Raw genomic sequence first — 19,506 nt, 5'->3', positions numbered from 1 at the left:
CACATATGGTAAGCAGGTGACCAATGCTATCTAAGTTTAAAGATGCTGAATGTTCATATAACTGGTATTTGAAATTTTGATGTGTATTGTATTTGTTACTGAATATCAAGAATACTTTTTTTTTCTTGCTCTTATAGAGTAAGTTTAAAATGGAATCTTTTGTAGAAGCACCCATCCTGTTTAGAATGATATAACAGATGCCTGAATGTTCACATATCAAACAAAATGCCAGCTTTCTGTAGAAAAAAGGTGTCAAAAAGTTTCTTTGTACCTTTAACACATGTGATTATGTAGTACAAAATGCAGAGTTTGTAAAATTTCTTGAATATACAGGCAAAAAAAAATGAATAATTCAAAACAACTCGTAAGTTCTACATTCTATTGTCCCTTTATAACGAAGGCAGAAGATAGCAGTGTGCTCCCAATAGAGCTGAATTTGCACAAGTTACACCTCTGAAAATGCCAGATGGTCTATGGTCTACTTTTGAGAGCTGTCACATATGTAAAGATTTGAAAAAAGAAAGACAGCTGAATGAGAGCAGTGGATCATTAAAGGGAGAGTGAAGGTCCCTAGGCATCACTTGTGTTTTAAGGAGCATTGTGTCGTTCCCATATTAGCGTGCTTTTTTTTTTTTTTTTTTAAAGCCACACACAATAAGGAAAAGAAATCTGTTTAAAGCCAGGTAGTTATGGTTAAATCAGTCAAATGTTTTTATTCTTTATTTGAGAATAAAATCGTGTTTCCAACTTGGTTTTAGTTGTCTTTTTACTGTAAGATTCAAGTCGCACTCATGAAAAATTATCAATTAAGTTAAAATAAATGTCTGTTGAGATAACTAATATCTCTAAGTTTTCTTCAGTTTTTATTTGACATATGCTGCATGCATCTGAAAAAATAATAAAACTAAGAAAGTTTTAATGTTAAAAAAAAAAACTGGAGTGAAGAGATAATACTTGGTTACCTGAACATAATGCAACCGATAGTAGAAATAATTAGGTAACAGTGAAACAAAAATAAATGTACAATCATTTATCTGCCAACAGAAATAGATATCATTTTGAAGACTGAAATGTAGATAAATCATTAAAGATGTGTTTGAATATCACTTTGCCCATACCCAGTAATTTGCAAATAGTCAACTTTGATAGTAGAAAAAGGTCAGATCTGTCAGTTTTAGAATTTGGTGACAAGACATAGTTGTCTTTTACTATCTTTACTTTTATTTATTCAGAATGTTTAACTATAACAGTAGTTTTTAATTTAAGTTTTAAAATAATAATTTTAAATTTGTTTTGATTTATGGATTATGACAGGACATTTTTGATTGACGAGTCTCCCCAGCATTGGTCAGTGACATTTCAAAGTAATCAAGCTCTTAGATTGCTTAAATTATTCTTTTTAGAGAAAAAGTGGCCCAACACATTCAATTTATTTGGTGAGATTGCTGGAAAGTGCTCTGAAAAGAACACCAAATTAGGTTTAACTGTCTTCTTTGGCATCCTTTTAAATAAATATGCATAACTAGCTTTATGTTCAATAGCAGTCATTAGGATGTCATTCTAGTTGATACAAGAAGTTTCAGGAGCAGCAAATTAATCTCTAGATCAAATGACTGCTCACCCATAAGAAATAGATCTCCTTTTGCAGATGCTTTGATTGCTGATTTTAGTTATGAGAAAGGTGTATATAGCTTTTAAACAGAGAAGTAACCTTTCTTCTTTTTTTCCTTTTCATCAGAAGTTAGGAGAAAAACAAAATATTTTGATACATTTTACAACCATTAATTTGTGGTATTCCCAAATATTTAATTTTTAGACAATTATTCTTTATTACTAAAGGATTAAAAAACTGTAAGAGGAATTATGTATTAATTTTATAAATCAGTTACAAATATTAATAGACTTGGTATGAAAGCATGCTTTTCTTAAATCAAAAATGAATTTGTCTTCTTGAAATATGTACATTCATGAGTAAAATATTTTGATACATTAAGATAGTTTTCTTCAAAAGACATAGGATATGTGAACTAGAACAGAAGTCAACAATGTGTGCCAAAGGCATACTCAAATGCAAACTTCTTTGATAAAAATATATATCCAGTCTTAGCTGTTCTGCAGGTCACAGATATTCAGTCCCTTTTAGACATTATCAATGCCATATATATCTTATGGCTTTGCAGGCGATACGTTTTTTTAAGTTGAAGAGTTCTTACTATTCAGATTTAGTTTACATTTCATAACTGTTCATAATCATAAATGGAAAATAACACTAATTAAAACAGCAGTTTTAGCTTTTTAAATTCCAAGAAATTATAAAATAATAAATTTTGACCACGGACGGTTTTTGTTGTTGCTCTTGTTTTTAACTGAAATGCTACCTATGATTTGATAAGTTTGTTTAGGAGCTACATAATCAAGGTAAATGTTGATTTTAATAATTTCATTACTTAATCTATGTAAACAGATAACTTTTGGGGAGCAACTAGGGCTCTTACTGCAAAAGCCAGAATCCATTTTGGTTAATTTAAATAGAAAATAAATTAATTTCAGCACAGAGACAAGCCCTAAAGTTACACAGCCAAGGATCATGCCTATATATTTAATGGGGCTTCTCTATTGAAAACACCACTTCCAAGACCTTCTTCACTGTCTGGGCTTAGAGGCTCCACCTCCCTGGTGTGGCTACCATCTTGCATTGGTCACTTCTACATGTAAAGCACACTTCTGCTTGATAGAACTTCTGTCACATACCTGCTTCCTAACGGCAGAGGGGTCTAGGAATGGGACAGAGGAACTTACCAAAAATCTGTTAGGGTGTTCAGAAGTGCTGGGCATCACGGATGATGACTAGTTATCCTGCTTGTTTTATGATTCATTATCCAAAGAATCAAATTAGTTTGACCTTCCTTAGTGTCATGCTACTAAAATAGCCTCATATTTTTCTTTTAAGCTAAAAAGTTTTGCTTTTCATATATAGGCATTTAATACATTTAGAATTTATTTGTATGAGATATACATGCATTTACATTCACACACACATACATTTTAGGAACTTTTTCTGCTGTTCCATTGGTTTATATGTCTATATCTGGACCAGCACCGTGCTGCTTTAGTTATTGTCAATTTTTTCTTTTTTTTCTTTTTTAATTTATTTTAGTTTATTTTTTAAATTAATTTTTACGATGACATTGATTAATGAAATCCAATACCTTTCAGATGTACAATTTAACAATAAGGAATATATATATTGCATTGTGTGTTCATCTCCTATAATTAGATTTCTGTCACCACATATTTGACTGTCATTTTTAATAAGACTCTTTATTTAGTAAGTCAAGTCCCACAATTCTCTTTTTCTTCCTTAAAATTTCCTTAGTGATTCTTGATTACTCTTCCTTATAAACTTTTGAATTAGCTTGCCAAGTTCCATAGAAATGCCTGTTGGAATTTTTATGGAAATTATACTAAATAAGTAAATTGGAGAGAATTAACGTATCAGAATTAACCTTTATACTCTCTACACTTATTAAGTCTTTCTTTTATGACCTTCAATAAAGTTTTATAATTTTTGTTATAAAATCTGTGCCTAATTTTTTGTAGCTTAATTTCTAGATACTTACAGGTATTTTTTTTTTCTCTTGGCTTTTTTTTTTTTAGGGCGTGGGGTGTAGGTTATTGCTGTTATTGTAAAGAGTTAATTTTTCTCTTGTATATTTGCTATTTGGTTACTCTTGGCATAGAGGAACTTTGTTGTGATTTAATGTGATTAATCTTATCTATATTTCTTGCTTAATTCTTAGTTTTTCAAGAGTTATAATTTCTTAGATTATATACACATATCAAAAATGTTGTTTATTTCTTTCAAAGACTCAGACCTATTATTTCTTTTTTTGTGCTTATTGCTTTCACCAGAACCTCTAGTGTAATGTTCCATCAGAGCGGGAAAATTAGGGATTCTTTTCTTGGTTCTGACCTAAATGGGAGCATGTCTAAAACGTCGACATTTAATTTTGGAACATATGTTTTATCAGATTAAAAACATACTTTTCTATTCCTAACTGTTAATAAATGGTTTATTTTAAAATCAAATTAAGGAATAAATAAAGAAAAATTTCTTCTCCAGGGTTTTAAATGGAATTAAAAAGAAAACTCTATTTCTCTAATATTATCTAGCTTGATACCTGACATCTTTTTTATTTCAAAAGATAATTGAATAGTTTAGTGTTATCAGGGATAGCAAGAGAATACTTTAGTGTCTCTAGCAAAAGAGGACTTGGTACGTATAAAACAATCCACTTTTACTGTTGAATGAGGATTGAATTCTTTTTTTAGATTTCTAACTTAAATTTTCTTTAAAAAGAAAACACTGTTTTCTCTTCTCTTTTTACATCCATTGGGTAAAGTTGCCTTTGAGGATTCCTTTTCTCATTTTCCTTTTTAGTATACTTTCTCTATGTTTATTTGTTATTATTTATGTTACATTTCATGTTTATTATCATTATGTCCATTTTTATTAGTATTTTACTTTCTTTTCCTTTCCTCTTTATTTTTAGTATCATGGGTGAAATCCAAAAAAAGTATGCTACTGAATGTATTTTGATTATTTTCAAATATTAATTTCTTTTTTAACCAGATAAACTTTTCCTGTTTTTTTTTTTTTACATAGCCCAACCTCAGCGCTTGCCTCAGCTTCAAACTTCAGCCCAGGAACTGAGTGAAGAAGAAATAGGCAAGGTAAAGAACTGCCACAAAAGTCTGAGCAATGGAAATGGAATTCACCATGGGGACAAATATGTATCTTCAGAAAATCAAAAACTTTCAGCACCTGTTTCGCAAAAAATGCATAGAAAAATACAATCCAGCTTGTCCGTAAACAGCGATATCAGTAAGAAGAGTAGAGTGAATGCAGTCTTTTCCCAAAAGCCAGGCTCTTCACCTGAAGGTAAGTTTGAGATATATGCATATTTTATTTGACCAGGTATAAAATAGTTTTCACTAATAATTATTTGATCAAGCAAACTTAAATGAAGAATCTTGCTCATTTGCCAGACAAACAGAGATTTTGGTAAAATGCAACTTAACTTTCCTAAAGGAGAGCACCGGCTATGAAAGGAAATATTTGTAGTTGACATCCTACTTTTAGATTATTGTCTCCTAAAGTGAGTAGTCATTACTTTAAATATAACTGCTATTCTTTTTTTTTATACCACATTTAAAAATATGAATACAACATTATAGTGACATATGAACATGTGTAAGTATTTTTTTTCTTCCTAATGTAGTATGTTATTCTGTGGTTCAGAGATAAGATTACCTGCTTGTATTTTTGTCTTGTAAATCGATTCTTAAATATGTAAAACTAAACCCAGAAAAGGATTTGTTAATTTTCATGTTCTTGCCAGGGAGTGGGCTAGGTGATCTCTGTTGCTTGACTGACCAGTGTCTTCTGGCCACCAGTGCTGCCACCAACCACCCTGATATCCTGCCCCATTCCAAGCTCACTGCGGCCTTGCCTTTAGCTCCTCGTAGGAACTAGTTATTATCTATTCAATTCTGCCTCATCCTGCCCTTGCCCAGGTTAAATAAAGTCAAGGTTACTATGAACCTGAGAAAGCTTACTGTTATTATAACACAAACCCAGGTGATGACAATGTGTTTATAACTTACAGACATTTTTTTTAAATATATAAATAGCTTGCTGTATTATATTTAAAAAAGAATAATCTCCCCTCTATACCTAAGGTCTCACATTTCTCCCAAAGTATCCTTGTTCCTCTGCTCTTCCTCTTTCTGCTTTTTAGCCATTCTTGAGCATCACAACTCAAATATTCTATTTTCTGATATATATAATTTTCATGAAATCTTAAATAATGGAAATTCTATGGATGCCTCTGCAATTGGCCATGCTTATTCATAGAGATAAATTAAGTTGTAAATAGGAAATCATATTGAGAGTTACCCATAATGAAGGGAAGAAAGGATATTACATTTTGGCTACAGGTGTCTCAAACTCAACTAAGGTAAAGTGTTAGGTTGATCAAATGATATGATAATAAATGGTCTGCATAGATCCAGGTCAGTGACACTACTTTCCAAACTAATTAGATTGAAAGGGACATGATTGACACTTTAAAATGAGTTTGACATGTTAGCTGCATGGTCATCTCTGAAGCATAGGTAGGCTGTTAACTAAACTGGCTCTCCAAGGAGTTGGGAAGGCAATGCAATTTTCTTTAGAGGATCTTTGCTTCTAGGTGATTGGGTAAAATAATTGAATGCAATTGAATTCTACTTGTTTTATACATTTGAATTTACTTATTATGCCCCTAACCTCTTATTTTCCATTTGATATTTAATTATTGTAAAGAATAGTAACATTTACATATCACTCCAACTTGAAATTGCTTATGGAATTTTTATAAAATTTTTCATTATTTTCTTACTTATAATATCACGTGTGAATAATGAAGCTTTATGAGCAATATATAAAGGAAAAGGAAAATCAATAGTATATAAACGAAATCTCTCTTCCTCCCCTTCTCCCTTTTCCCTTCTTCATTTTCCCCTCTTACATACACATACACTTTTGGCCCACCACAAAGATATGAATAAGAGAAGTCCCTTGTAATCCTGATTTTATCACAAAACATGTTCCTGATTGGGTTTGGGGGGCATAAGGAGTATAAAACAAAATGAAGATAACTAAATACATTGTACAATTTCCTATCCATAACTTCACTCTTAGGCTATAGAATTTAGCCAGTTGTAGGTTTATTTTGTTTTGACTGTTGTAAATTCCATTGTCCAAGTTCATATTTTCTCAAAGTTAGATGTCTTCATGCTTTTTTTTCGCTATTTAAGGTTGTGGTCTGAAATCTTTGTTGTTTCTGATTTTCAGTTTTGAAGTTAAGTTTATTTTCTGGCATTGTGCCGTAGTTAAACAAATGAACAAACAGAACAAGCACAGAACTGGTAGATGGCAAATTTAAAAGAAAACATTCTCAGCTCTGCCATCAGCTAGCTGGGAGACTTGGGTTTCTCTGGGGCTTATTCCCCCCCCACCCCATAAAATGGTGTGCTTTAGAAATCTTCAAAGTAAGTTTTGATTTCAAGATTCTGTGATGCTCTCTCTACAGCAAAGCTGCTTCACTCTCAGGACAGATCTTTTGCTGCGTAGACTATGAGGGATACTTGGTTGAGGAGAAATCTAATACCTGAAGAATAGAATAAGGCAACAGCAGAAAGAGTTTTGATGAACAGGGATAGCATCAGGATTTCAGAAGGCCTATATTTCAGAACAGAAAGTTCTGAACAGGCTCAATTTGTGAAACTTATCAAAATGATTAGAAATTATTTTTTAAAAAGAAATAACAATGGGGAGATTTAATAGCTCAAATGTTTTCAGTTCTGTGGTTTTCTTTTTGTTGCACATTTTTCTTGTCTTCATCATCTATGCCTGTTCTTTCAGCAAAATGATCAAATGAATAGTAAAAGAATATTCACTGAAAACCTCAAAAAATATCTACCATGCCCAGTTTGGCGGTGTTTTTTTTTTTTTTTTTCCCCCTATATAAGTGGTGCTTATGGTTATGATATTTGTATTGCACATAAATAATATTGACAAGTAGAGGGGCATTTTTCTGGTTCAGATGACAGAATTCAATATTAAACCATTTCATAGTGTTTCATTAAGAACACTAAAGGTTTTACTGACCAAATTTGGAAAAGACTGCTAGGATATGGGTCTGTTGCTTATACGGAGTTGATTGTCCTAGCCACATAGTTGAGACAGTGGGTTGGTGACATATTTTAATATGTCTTTAACTATGGGTTACCTAAAGCCTGAATGCAAAGAGACATGTGCTCCATCATATTCTCTTTTTAAGCTATGTTGATTTATGTAGTTAGTTCCATAGATTCATTGTATATACCAGGTATTGTTCTACCTGCTTTGCTCACAGGAACTCATTTAATTCTCCCAAAAGCACTGTAATTCTATGAATTTTATGTAATTATCTGATTATACATGAGAAAACTGAGGAACAGATAGGTTAAATGAACTCACCAAAGTCAGTTGGCACATGATAGAATTGAGATTTAAACCCAGACAATTCTGGCTCCACAGTCTATGCTATTAACCACTGATATTTTGCCTTATTAAAGTCTTCTGAGTAAAAGGTAATTTATTGGCCATTACAATATCATATTGGATGTTGGTGTTACAGCTGCAAGTGAGGCAGGGATCTTCTTATTAGTATAGATTTGCCTTTCTACTAAAATTTAAAAAAAAAATTCTCACACCTATACTCAATGTTCATTTTCCTTCTCTACTAGACTCCAAATTACCAAAAGCCTGGACTGTGTCTGAGTCATTTTTTTTTTCCTTGTTAATTTATAGTGATACCCCAGTACTTTAGCTTCAAAGAGTTTCCCAGGAGTTAATAAGCAATACAATGTTTTATTCCAAACCACTTTATCCTCCTCTTTCTTGAAACAAGCAATGGAAAATAAAGTATGTGCTCATGTTCATTATAAAAATGTTCTTGTAAAAAGTTCTTTTTATGCAATAGAGGAAAAAAATACCATGTGAGAAAATATTGTACATTTTATTTAAAGGTATTTAAATTAGTAGATTTCTACTTGTTTTGTTTAATTAAATATTTTCATACATACTTTAATTTTATGATTGCATCACCCAGTGTAGAGTTTTAAGACTAAATGTTTAAGATTCTTGACCTTTGAAATAATTATAGCATAATTTAGTATCATATAACATTCAAATTGCCAAGGGTTTTCATTAGACTTTAAGATAGTTTTCTTATCCTAGGAATGGCAAATCCTAACACATTTTAGGTGTTCCAGTTACAGCTGTACAATTTTGTAAAAATTAAGTTCCAGCAAAGATATTTTTAGAAGAGATTTTATGCTTTTCAGCAATGTTTATAATTTACACTTCATGTTGGTATTATAGATTTAGTATTTATAGAGAAATGTATATCCAAACCCAGCAGCTCATTGAACACAAATACTGAACAAGAGAGTCGGGAGCATCATATACGAAGCAGCACCCAGAATCAGGCTTGTTTTTAATCACACGGAGGAAATATACGCTAGTCATTAGAGCATAGACTGGAACTAGTCTTGGGTTCATATATTGGCTTTACCACTGACTTGCGATGTGTCCTTGGGTAGGTTTCTTAACCTCTTTGTGCCTCAGTGTCTTATCTATAAGATGGGGATATTATTAATACTTACTTCATAGGATTGTTGTGAAAAGGAGTTGATACTGTATTTAGTTGAGTTAGAACACAGCTGGCCCAGATGAAATATTCGAAATGTTACCTCTGGTTTTCATCATCATTCTTAAGGAGCACGCAGGGAGAGGTCAGGTATGTTAGCTTCCTGGAGAAGGCAATGCCTGGATGGAGATCTGAAAGATAAGGTGAGACTAGGGAGTTGAGGGAGGAATTCAAGGCTGAAGGGGCCTTAAGGAATAATGCATTTTGTGCAGTGACCCATAAACTAATTATTGTTGCTAAGAAGTTAAGTTAGGAGAAATGAGTCTGGAATGGTGAGAAAAAACTAGTCCGTACACAGCCTCGAACGCCCTGTTCTTCTGAAGCTGTATAGCCAGATATATATGACTTCTCTGAAGGACATCATTTTATATCAATTATACTGTATATTTCTTTGAAACATTATATTTTATTTTCTCTCCAATAATGCAGAAATTCGTAGATCAGTCATCTGAAACCAGGATGCCTTCTTACCTGTAATAAATACTATACCTGCACTCTAATTTCCTTTACAATCTTTTTATACTTTAGTCATGAACTATTATCAAAAATGAAACCAATGAATTGGGTTTAGACTTTTTGACCTTAGGAAGCTAACAAGCTCTTTAGGAAGTCCTTGGACCTATGGAAGGACTTAAGTTCAGTCCTCCGATTTTACTGGTTCTTTTTTTTTTTTTTTTCCTTTAAACTGGCCTCTTGGCTTATCTCTATGACCTTTCTCTGTCTCTGTTTTTAGACTCCCCTTCTTTCCCTCTTTTCAGTGCATTTCCCCTTGTATTCCGAATGTAGCAGTTTTTCAGAACATACCATAGGCACAGGGCAACATACCCTTAGTAGGAGTGACTCTCTGGGAGACAGTCTGGGTGAGGCAGGCACAGAGCCTTCAAAGGGGATATAGCACAATTGAGCAGGACAGTTTGAAACGCCCACTAAGTGACTCATATATGTCCCTTCCTTCCTTGAGAATCACTGGTAAAATGGTAAAAAAAAACATTTTTCCTTGACCTTACTGCTTCCCTTTCTCTCCTCATCATCCTGACCTAACTCCTTGCACTTGAAATTGTGCTGTCACTGAAATGCTTAAAGGTTCCTTCACGCATGGTTAAGTGACACAGCTGAATGCCTTTGCTTCTTTTCAGCCTGGAATGTTCTCATAACTTTATTTGCCTTCTTGACCTGTGCACATATTTTTCAGAACTTAACTCAGTAATCATATCCTGATCCTCAATGTTGGGCTAATTGTCTCTTTTTTGGGTCTCCATGGTACCCTCTATATATATACAAAGTGATACTGAAGTTTATCTGTTTTCCTGTCTGTCTTCCTGCACTAAAATGTAGTCTCATTGAAGGCAAAGACTCGTCTTGTTTATCCCTTAAATTCTAGCACACAGCCTAGTGCCTGGCTTATCATCGGTGTTCAGTAAATGCTGAAGCAAGTAAGAAATATAAACCGGAGAACTTTGATACTTATTCTTTAACATCTGGTAGACATAATGGTCAAAACCTCAGGAATGGCTGAAATCCTCAAGGAGAGAATGTGGAGAGATAAAAGAGAGTATAAATATTTGAGCTAAAAAAAAAGGCAAAAAGAAACTCAATTGAGGTAAGATTGGAACTCAGAACTCCTGCATCCAACCCCATGAAGTGTTCTCCTTATTTTATACAGTTTTCAGTTAACTACACATTCCCAAATCCTAAAACCAGAAAAATAATTAGAAAAGTAAAATTGAACTTGAACGGTTTATTCTTTGTTTTAGTAGTATTGTAAAATCCTTTTTTTTTTTTTTCTCCATAGGAAGTTCTCAGTTTTGCCTGTAATTGTAGAAGTTCTAGTATTTTAGTGAAAGGATTATAATAGGACTTTATGGTATGACCGTAGTGTTATAATCTGAGCTTCCAGAAACCAATTTTCTGGGACTTTGGCAAAATATGTTGCTGCATTTCTCAAAGCGCTTAATGTGCCTGGATGATATTTTGTTCTATTTTCCCAGACACAGTGCCTTCTATCCCGTGTCAGAATAATTGTGTGGGAGAAAGGTTTGGAATTCTGCTTTGCGATGCAATATTTGCCAGTTCAATGAAAAACGGGATTTTAATAAATTTCACTGCTCAGCTAACAAACTATGGAACAACAGTAATACAAAGAGAAAGGTGTGTGTATGTGTGTAGAGAGCAGGCATGATCAAAGTTGAATATGTCAAAGTATAAACCATTCTGCAATTATAAATCATCACTTTTAATTTACTTGAAATATTTAATCAGCTGTTCTTAAAAACGACAAACAATTATCTATTTAAAATATTTTTAAGTGGTAAGTGTTACTTTAGGGCTGAAAGTAAATATTTAAATACACTTTTTTAAGAAAATAGGTTAACTATATAATTTATGACTTATAGTAAATTATTTTTATACCCATCTATTTGATGAGGAGCAAAGGGAAGATTTTATGAGGTCCTGAAATATATATATATAATTTAACATTTGTAACATAGAAACACCTTAAATATGCGTCAAATCTGTGAGCACTTCTTTTATAATAGCTGACAGCTTTGCAGTCTATGTTAGAGAAGGAGTAGATGCTATCAGCTGTGTATGAATTCCACTTTTGGTTTTTTTGGTTTTATAGACAAGCCGTTTCAGGCCACCGCTCTAAGAATTTAAATTAGCTTAGCATTCACTCAGGAGATGGGTGGGGAGGAAATAAAACAATGGAGATACAGATAAATTGGCCAGGAAACTTTGCGGTGTGGGGTGTCAGAGTGAAGCGACTATTTTAGAAACTCAGCTTCAGAATAATAGGCTAAATGGAAAGAATCGAACAAATCTTACGACCCTATTAATACACCAAAGTTTTAATTCTTTTCTTTGTACAGTGTTGAAAAGTTTAGGTGATGTTTTTTGTTAGGTCAAACAATAAAGCTGAGTAAATTGGTCAGCTAGCTTCTCTAAGATGAAAGATTACTTTCAACACAAAGAGCTGTGCCAAGGCAGGTAGTAGAGAACTCGAAGGTTTTTGTTAGGGTTTGAGGATTGTGTGAGGGGCCTGGGCCAAGGCTAAAGCTGAATAGAAGTGGAGCAGCAGTCAGACATGTAGCCTAAGCAGCACTGTCATTAATTTTGTAGTTCCATTAGCTGTGGAAGTGAATAGAAATTAGGAAATCATGAGGAATAGCTGAATGTAGTTTGAGGCTGAGTGTAAATTGAATTTTAGACCTGTTCAGTTTCAAATGATAGTACACAGTCCAAGAGAACTTGAAAATATACACTGGAGCCTGAGAGGAGTTAGAAGCCAGCATACTAATTTACATTTGTTCTCTTAGAGAGGATATTGGAAACTGAATCTGGGTGAGTTTTCTTAAGTAGAGATTTAAGATAAAAGGTCAGATGGATGAGAACTAAGTGACTCAGGGATCACTGAATGCCAGCCAGTTTGGTGGGACAGGAATGTGGGTAAGCCTTAAGCGCTTGGGAGACAATCCCACGGAATGTTAAGACTTTTCTCCAGAGGTGATGTCAGATAGAATAAATCAGAGTGAGGCCATGGCACTGATAAGATAGCCTAGGGGAGAGATTAGAGCAAAGTGAAGAGGAAGATTATCTGGCTGAGAGCAAATAATAAGAAGGGTGAGAAAAGAAACAAATTGGAGAGGGTGGTGTCATAGAGGCTGGGGAAGGAGTGTTTTAAGGAGAGAAAGAGGACTGCAACAGATACTGAACCAGTTATTGTCGACACCTTCAGTAGGATGAGTATTGAAATAATTCTTTTGGATTTAACAATGTGGGTGTCATTTGGTGACCTAATTAAGAGACACTTTCATGGAGAAGCCAGTGTGACGTGGGGAGTGGAATGTGAGGAAACAATAGCTCCAAAAAGGCCAAACTCCAGAGTAGGAGTGTGGGTCAGGGAGGCCATTTTGTTTATTTTGTGTTATTTTGTTTTAGTATGAGAAAGATTTGAGTATGTTTATATTTGGTTGGAAAGAATTCAAGAGAAAGAGAAAGTTTGAAAATTTTAAGAAGGTAATAATGACACTTTCTTGACAAGCCAACATATCATTTCTTTACAGTTTAGATCTAGAATTCAGTATACTGAATTATGTGAATGCACATCTATTATAATAACAAGAGATCTGAGCAACCAGAGAAGCCTTTAGTGAATGGTTAACCTACATGACTCCATCCTGTATGGGTTGCATAGTCGATTAATATTAGAAGCCTTTGAGTAACTTTTATGAAATGGCTTTATATGAGGAAATGTAACCTTTCAAATAGTTTAAATGCCTATATCAAGTTCTACTCCTACCTCATTCCAGGAGCAGTAATTGCATTTGAACATAAGGCATTGACAGGGCAGGCATTTATGATTCTGAGTTCCAATTTTGACACTTTTTGTTTTGGACCACAGGTTGATGGAAGTTGATAACTTCTTATATTTTGGTTTGTTAACGCCTCTAATTGCATTTAATAATAGCTTTTACACATAATGTAGTATTAGAAAGGATGTACAATGAAACATAAACAAGTAAACAAGCAGTTAAAGCCTTAGAAGAAAAGTATAGAAAAGATGAATAAGGAAACATAATTCAGAAAAATAAAAAACGGTAGCTTAATTTTAAAATGTTAAATTTATATTTGCTTGTGAAGAGTAGGACACATTAAAAGACTTGAAAAAGTTAAGACTTAACCTATAATAAATTGGAATTTTGACTAATTGTGGTAGTCTTGTACGCAGTGATGCTGATCATTTTTGATTCATCGGCTTCTTTGAGAATCTGACAAATTTTTAATACAAGATGTTAATAGAATCCTTTTCCTTTTGTGTTGTTCCTGGAGGTAACCAAAGATATTAGATACATTCAGGTATCTTATTCTAATGTCAGATGGCTCTAAGAACTGAACAATGAAGTGGGGAGCAGATAATGGAGGGCCTAATAAGCTAGAGTTTTGATTTTGATCTGAGCGAACTGGGAAGCCAATGGCAAATTTTGAGCAGATAATTGACATAATCTGACTAACCATTTTTAAGCACTGCCTGCCTTTTGTACTAAGAGTAGGCTACAGGTACACAAGGACCAAAGAAGAAGAGGCCTGCTGTGTGACTCTTGCAATAATTCATATGGGAGATGACGGAGTTGGGTCAGAGTAGCACTGGCAAGATGTTGCATATGGATATATTTTGAAGGCAAAGTAAGATTTACTAAAGGATGAAATTTCACTGTGAAAGAAAGATAGGGATTAAAGATGACTCTGACTTATTTGACCTGAGCAGTTGAAAGTATGGAGCTATAATTAATGCAGATTGGAAGACTGTGAGAAGAACAGTTTGGTTTGGGGAAGAAGATCAGGAGTTTGAATTTCAACACTTTGGATTTAAAATGCCTGTTATCTATCCAAGTGATGATGTGAAATAGGTGGTTGGATAGAGGAGTCTGGAGTTCAGAGGAAAGGTCTGCAGGTGGAGACACGTTTTGTGAGTCACTAGAGTACAGAATGTTCAGTGGATAGGATCACCTAGGACTGGGGTCTCAACCCTGACACCCTGGGTATTTGTAGTAAGAGCTTCTGGGCTTTACCCCTAGAATGCAATGGAATGGGGCCAAGGCATCAGCATCCTTTAGAAGCTCTCCACATGATTTTAATATGCATGTAGGATTAAGAACTGTCCAGAAAGTAGGTAAAGTTAAGTATTCCAAGAACTGAGCCCTGAACCACTTCAGTGTAGAGAGGTCAGAAAATGAAAGGGAACCATGAAAAAGAATGGAGGTGAATAATGTAATCCATAATGCAGAAGGAACCAGTAAAGAAAGACATCTTAGAAACAAAGTGAAAAATCTGTTTCAAGATTGAGAGAATGATCATGTATCAAATGCAACTGCATTTGATATCAAACGCATTCATTAATAAGACGAATGAGAAGTGACCACTGACATTGTCTTCTGAAGATCATTGGTGGCCTTCATACTTTGGTATTGTGATGGGGACAAAAGTCTAATTGCAGTGGGTTCTAGAGAGAATAAAAAAAAAAAAAAAAAAAAAAAGATTGCAAGTCTTGGCTACTCCAAGGAGTTTTCCTGAACAAAAATAGTAGAAGGGCTGTGAGCTAAAGGGGAATGTGTTTAGAAATGGGATTTTATTTGTTGAGTGCTGTTGGTATGAGCTCATGGAGAGGAGATATTGATGATTCAGGAGAAGGATACCCTTGAGTAGATGAGAGGGGAAGAGATCCATTACAAAATACTTTCTATTGTGGTTATAGATTGGCATCTGTATCTATATCTATACCAATATTTAAATCATATCATCTCTTTCAGTTTTTAGATCATTAGAAGAAAGTAGCCATGCTTTGAGGTGATCTTTTATAGTGACTGCTTTAATACAGTGCCTTATACCTATGAGGTACTTTCTATTTAGTTAACTAGGTCTTTCAAATGACCAGTAGGGTTTTGTATAATAGATTTGCAGTTTTGGAAACCTTCCATAGAAGAAAACCTTCCATGTTATCATTTGGAATGATGTTAAATATGCTAAAAGTTTCCATTCACTTTAGAAGGATTTCAAAAAAATTATTTCATGGTTATAATAATGACACTAGACACTGCATAATACTATAATTCTCCAAGGAGGAAGTTTTGGGGGAGAGATAGGAATGTGCAGGATGTTTTGAATCTTCTGACGAAAATTGGATGATGACTCATGATGTCTCTTGTAGTTTATGAAGTGTAGACATAGGGGAAGTGGTATCAGAGTATTGTTCACTGAATATAATTTTTATCTTCAAATATTTGAGGTGACCATTAAAATAAAACTTTATCTCAATGCTCACGATAAATCAAAACTTTCTTTATATTTTGTATTTAATTTTAGCCTAAATTTTTCCACTTTAGCTGAAGTGTTTTATCTTTTAAAAAATTAACTTCATTTTTGAGGATAGAAGAATTGAAATATTTAAATCAGCTGATACACTGAAAAAAACAAAATACTGTTGTATAATGCATATCTTAATTCATGTCCAAATGCCATGTGGTCTGTCCACAGACAATCTTGAAAAAAAAAGAGAGAATTCAAAATTTTAAGCCTAACTGTGTTATATTTATGTTCCTTTGTCTTTAATTAAAATTGTTTTGATAATACTATATATTTTATTGTTGTCTTAGGTTCCTTCATAAATTTCCTATTTTTCTCCATTATTTTATTACCACATTATTTCAATTCCTTCCTTTGTGTATCCCTACTATTATCTCTATATACTCAAAAGATCTATTGCTTTGCTGACTAAATAGACACTAAAATGTTTAACAAGAGAGAATTATAGTATTGGGGGAAACTAACTTTAAACATGGAATTTCTAATAAAGAAGATTCTGAAGGAGCAGGATCAAAAGTATGCCTTTCATGTCTAGGAATATGTCTGTCCATCTGTGTGTCTCTCTCCTCCCTTCCCCTTCTCTCCTTTATCCCTCCCCGCTTTCTCTCCTTTTCTTACTTTCTCTTCCTCCTGATTCATTTCAGTTAGAAATTTTGCCTGATTTCGTTAAACAATTTATTGCAATTTAGAAGGACTCAAGTGGCAGTGATTCATGACATTTTCAATAGTAATGTTTTAAAACTCTTTCCAAATAGTTTTATTCTTAACTTGTATGTTTGTGAGTATGGGTGCATAGTTTAAAAAAAAAAAAAAAAAAATAGCTCCAAAAATCTTCATCTAAGACTCAAAACTTTTTTAACAATAATTTTTTTTCTAGATTGAATTAGATTCTCATAGTATTTTAGTTGTTTTCTTTCAGAATACATATTTGCTTTGCTATTTATTTTGTTTTTTTCTAATTACATTCTCAAATGACGCTGCGTGTCTCTTAAAACTAATTGAAATAATGCAGAAATACTAGTTTCTATTAGAAATATTTTCATTAATTTTAATACTTACATATACTGTTAACTATTACACTTTCGAGAACCATTTATAATTAATTTGTGCAACTCTCAACTACTAAAAAAATAGGCTAGAAGGGAGCTCATGATATAAAGTTGCTGTATTTCTGAAAAACTCTTACAAGGTGAAAAATGTTTTATATTGAAGGTCTGAGTATACTAGGAAGCTATTTGAAAGATTCACTTATGATCCCTCTGCTTAGGGGTTCTTTGCTTTGGGAGGGGGTCCGTGACTTTGATGAGAAAAAAAGAGCAACTTAATTTTATTAACTTCCATCTTTTAAATGAAATTTAACATTTCTCTCAACTATAAATGTAAGTAATAAACTTCAGTTGCATTTTTAGTACCTGTGACTTTGTCACTGAAACTTTAATATTATAGTTATTGCAGAAATCATGAACTATAGCATAAATATATATAAATCACTACTTTAAAATTAGAGTAGTTATCAGACTACCACTAGATCTTGTTATTAATGTGTTACAAAATGCTGCACATATTTATTCTACCTCCATTTAAAAAATTATGATAGCTATTTCAATATAATTGTTTTCTTTTGAAATTATTTTTATTTTATTTTACACATTTAAAAATATTATTTTGCGTAAGTGGTACACACACACACACACACACACACAAACAAGATTACCTGCTGTAGCCCCCTTGGCATCCTTTATAGTATAAATAATATCTTTTGTAATGTACTTGTTTTATAAACTTATATTTCTGTATGCAGTTTTCATAACATAGAAAACAGGTTTTTTTTATAGCTTTTTTTTTGATCATATGAAATTGAAATAAGAATAAAGGACATATCCAAATTTCTACCTTAAAAAACTAAACTATAGTAAATAGTAAATTCCCGTTGTTCTCATGTTTGTATTTTAATGACATACTTTTACCAAGGCATGGATACAGAGACATGGAGAAAATTAACTTCATGGTTTTGCATGCCACAATTTGGGTACTCATAATTTAACTCTCCATAAATAAGTACAGGAGAAAACAGGAAGCATATCAAAAGTCAACAACCTGGTGAAAGGTTTGTTTCAGGGCTCTCAGTCAAATTTTCCAAAGGGATTTTAATTGATAAGAAACTTAGTGTGGTCTCAGGACCCCTTCTCACCTCAAGACCCTGATAATTTGCACTGGCTTCCCTACTTCTTATACTCTTGACTGAAGGGAAAAAGGAAGGTGGTACACATTTTCTCAAGTGGATATAGAAGGCAGTTAGAAGAATAAACTTGAATAATTATAAAACAGTTTTCTCAGGGAAATTAATCATATTCCATATTTTGAAGGGGAAATATTCATAAAGATAAATAATAGTTGTCTCCTAGAAGATTGAGAAATCCAGGATTTGGGGGGAAATGTGAAAATAATTGAAAGAAAAGAAGAAAATAGATGAATATGCTAGTCTTCCAAAGACATATTAAACCTGCTTAAATTTCTGCTCTGACTTCTCTTGGGAAATCAAATTGGAGAAACTGGACCTCTTGGGGAATAATATTCCTATACCATAACATAATTTAAAGTTGACACTGGAAGTTGAAGTTTATTTTTTTCCTAATAATTATGCTCAGCGAGAAATTGCATTTTGGAATGACAGAAGAATAGTTTTTTTAGAAAGAACTTTTCAACATCTATGGTAGATATCTCCTAGAAAATGTGTTCTGTGGAGTGACAGAAGTTAAAGTTAAACCAAAAGTAATCTTTGCTTCAGCCCATACAAATGAATTTCATCGAGTCAACAGGTTTATTAAGGGTTTGCTATGTGCTCAGACCTGTGTACTAGATTCTGTAAAGCAGTCCCGTTTTATTTTTCACCTAGTGCCTTTAATTATTCTTGTTACATTTTTTCAAAATATACTTTTAGTTAGAAATAAGTATAAACATACTGGCTCTTGAACCCCAATTGACCATATATATGTATCTGCCCTCCCATACATTTTCTTCCTAATCCAAATTTGTATCTCTTGATGAATCACCTAACTTTCCTGAGACCCTGTCATTATGGCATACCTGTTTTTAAGAACCAAAAATCAAGATTGTCTTTTCAACAAGTTGCTGAGCACTACTGAAGAAACCTTGATGTCCATTAAAATCACTGTCACTTACCCATGTGTGGTCTCGAATCTCAACTGGATTCCCAGATTCACTCACCAAATCTTCCATGTCCCTAAATTGTTCAACAAATCATTATCAGGATTGATCTTTGGCAAGCACTCTTTTGGGTACTGGGCTGAGCTGTGAACTCTGAAGACAAGCAGACCTGCCCTCT

At 33.3% G+C, this 19,506-nt stretch overlaps 1 protein-coding gene and 2 long non-coding RNA genes across 5 annotated transcripts in view; 2 read left to right on the top strand and 1 right to left on the bottom strand.

The window, feature by feature from the left end:
* MDFIC (MyoD family inhibitor domain containing) overlaps window positions 1–19,506 on the top strand; it is an 89,940-nt gene that overhangs the window by 47,374 nt on the left and 23,060 nt on the right. For all 3 annotated transcript variants that reach the window (XM_011372402.2, XM_011372401.2, XM_023537957.1), the window contains one exon: window positions 4,667–4,942. In XM_011372402.2, the coding sequence (XP_011370704.1) occupies window positions 4,667–4,942 (276 nt within the window). The remainder of the gene's footprint in view (window positions 1–4,666; window positions 4,943–19,506) is intronic.
* LOC111746943 overlaps window positions 8,337–19,506 on the bottom strand; it is a 12,518-nt gene continuing 1,348 nt past the window's right edge. Inside the window, exons 2-3 of the long non-coding RNA XR_002783334.1 lie at window positions 19,344–19,404; window positions 8,337–9,430 (exon numbers count right to left, since the gene is read on the bottom strand). This is a non-coding gene — a long non-coding RNA (uncharacterized LOC111746943). The remainder of the gene's footprint in view (window positions 9,431–19,343; window positions 19,405–19,506) is intronic.
* LOC111746944 lies at window positions 10,755–15,386 on the top strand. Its single transcript, XR_002783335.1, has 2 exons — window positions 10,755–12,920; window positions 13,239–15,386. It is a non-coding gene; the product is annotated as an uncharacterized LOC111746944 (long non-coding RNA).

This window comes from Pteropus vampyrus, unplaced genomic scaffold, assembly GCF_000151845.1.
Source record: "Pteropus vampyrus isolate Shadow unplaced genomic scaffold, Pvam_2.0 Scaffold206, whole genome shotgun sequence".
In the NCBI taxonomy this organism is placed as follows: Eukaryota; Metazoa; Chordata; class Mammalia; order Chiroptera; family Pteropodidae; genus Pteropus; species Pteropus vampyrus.
This window is presented reverse-complemented; position numbering and strand designations above follow the sequence as displayed.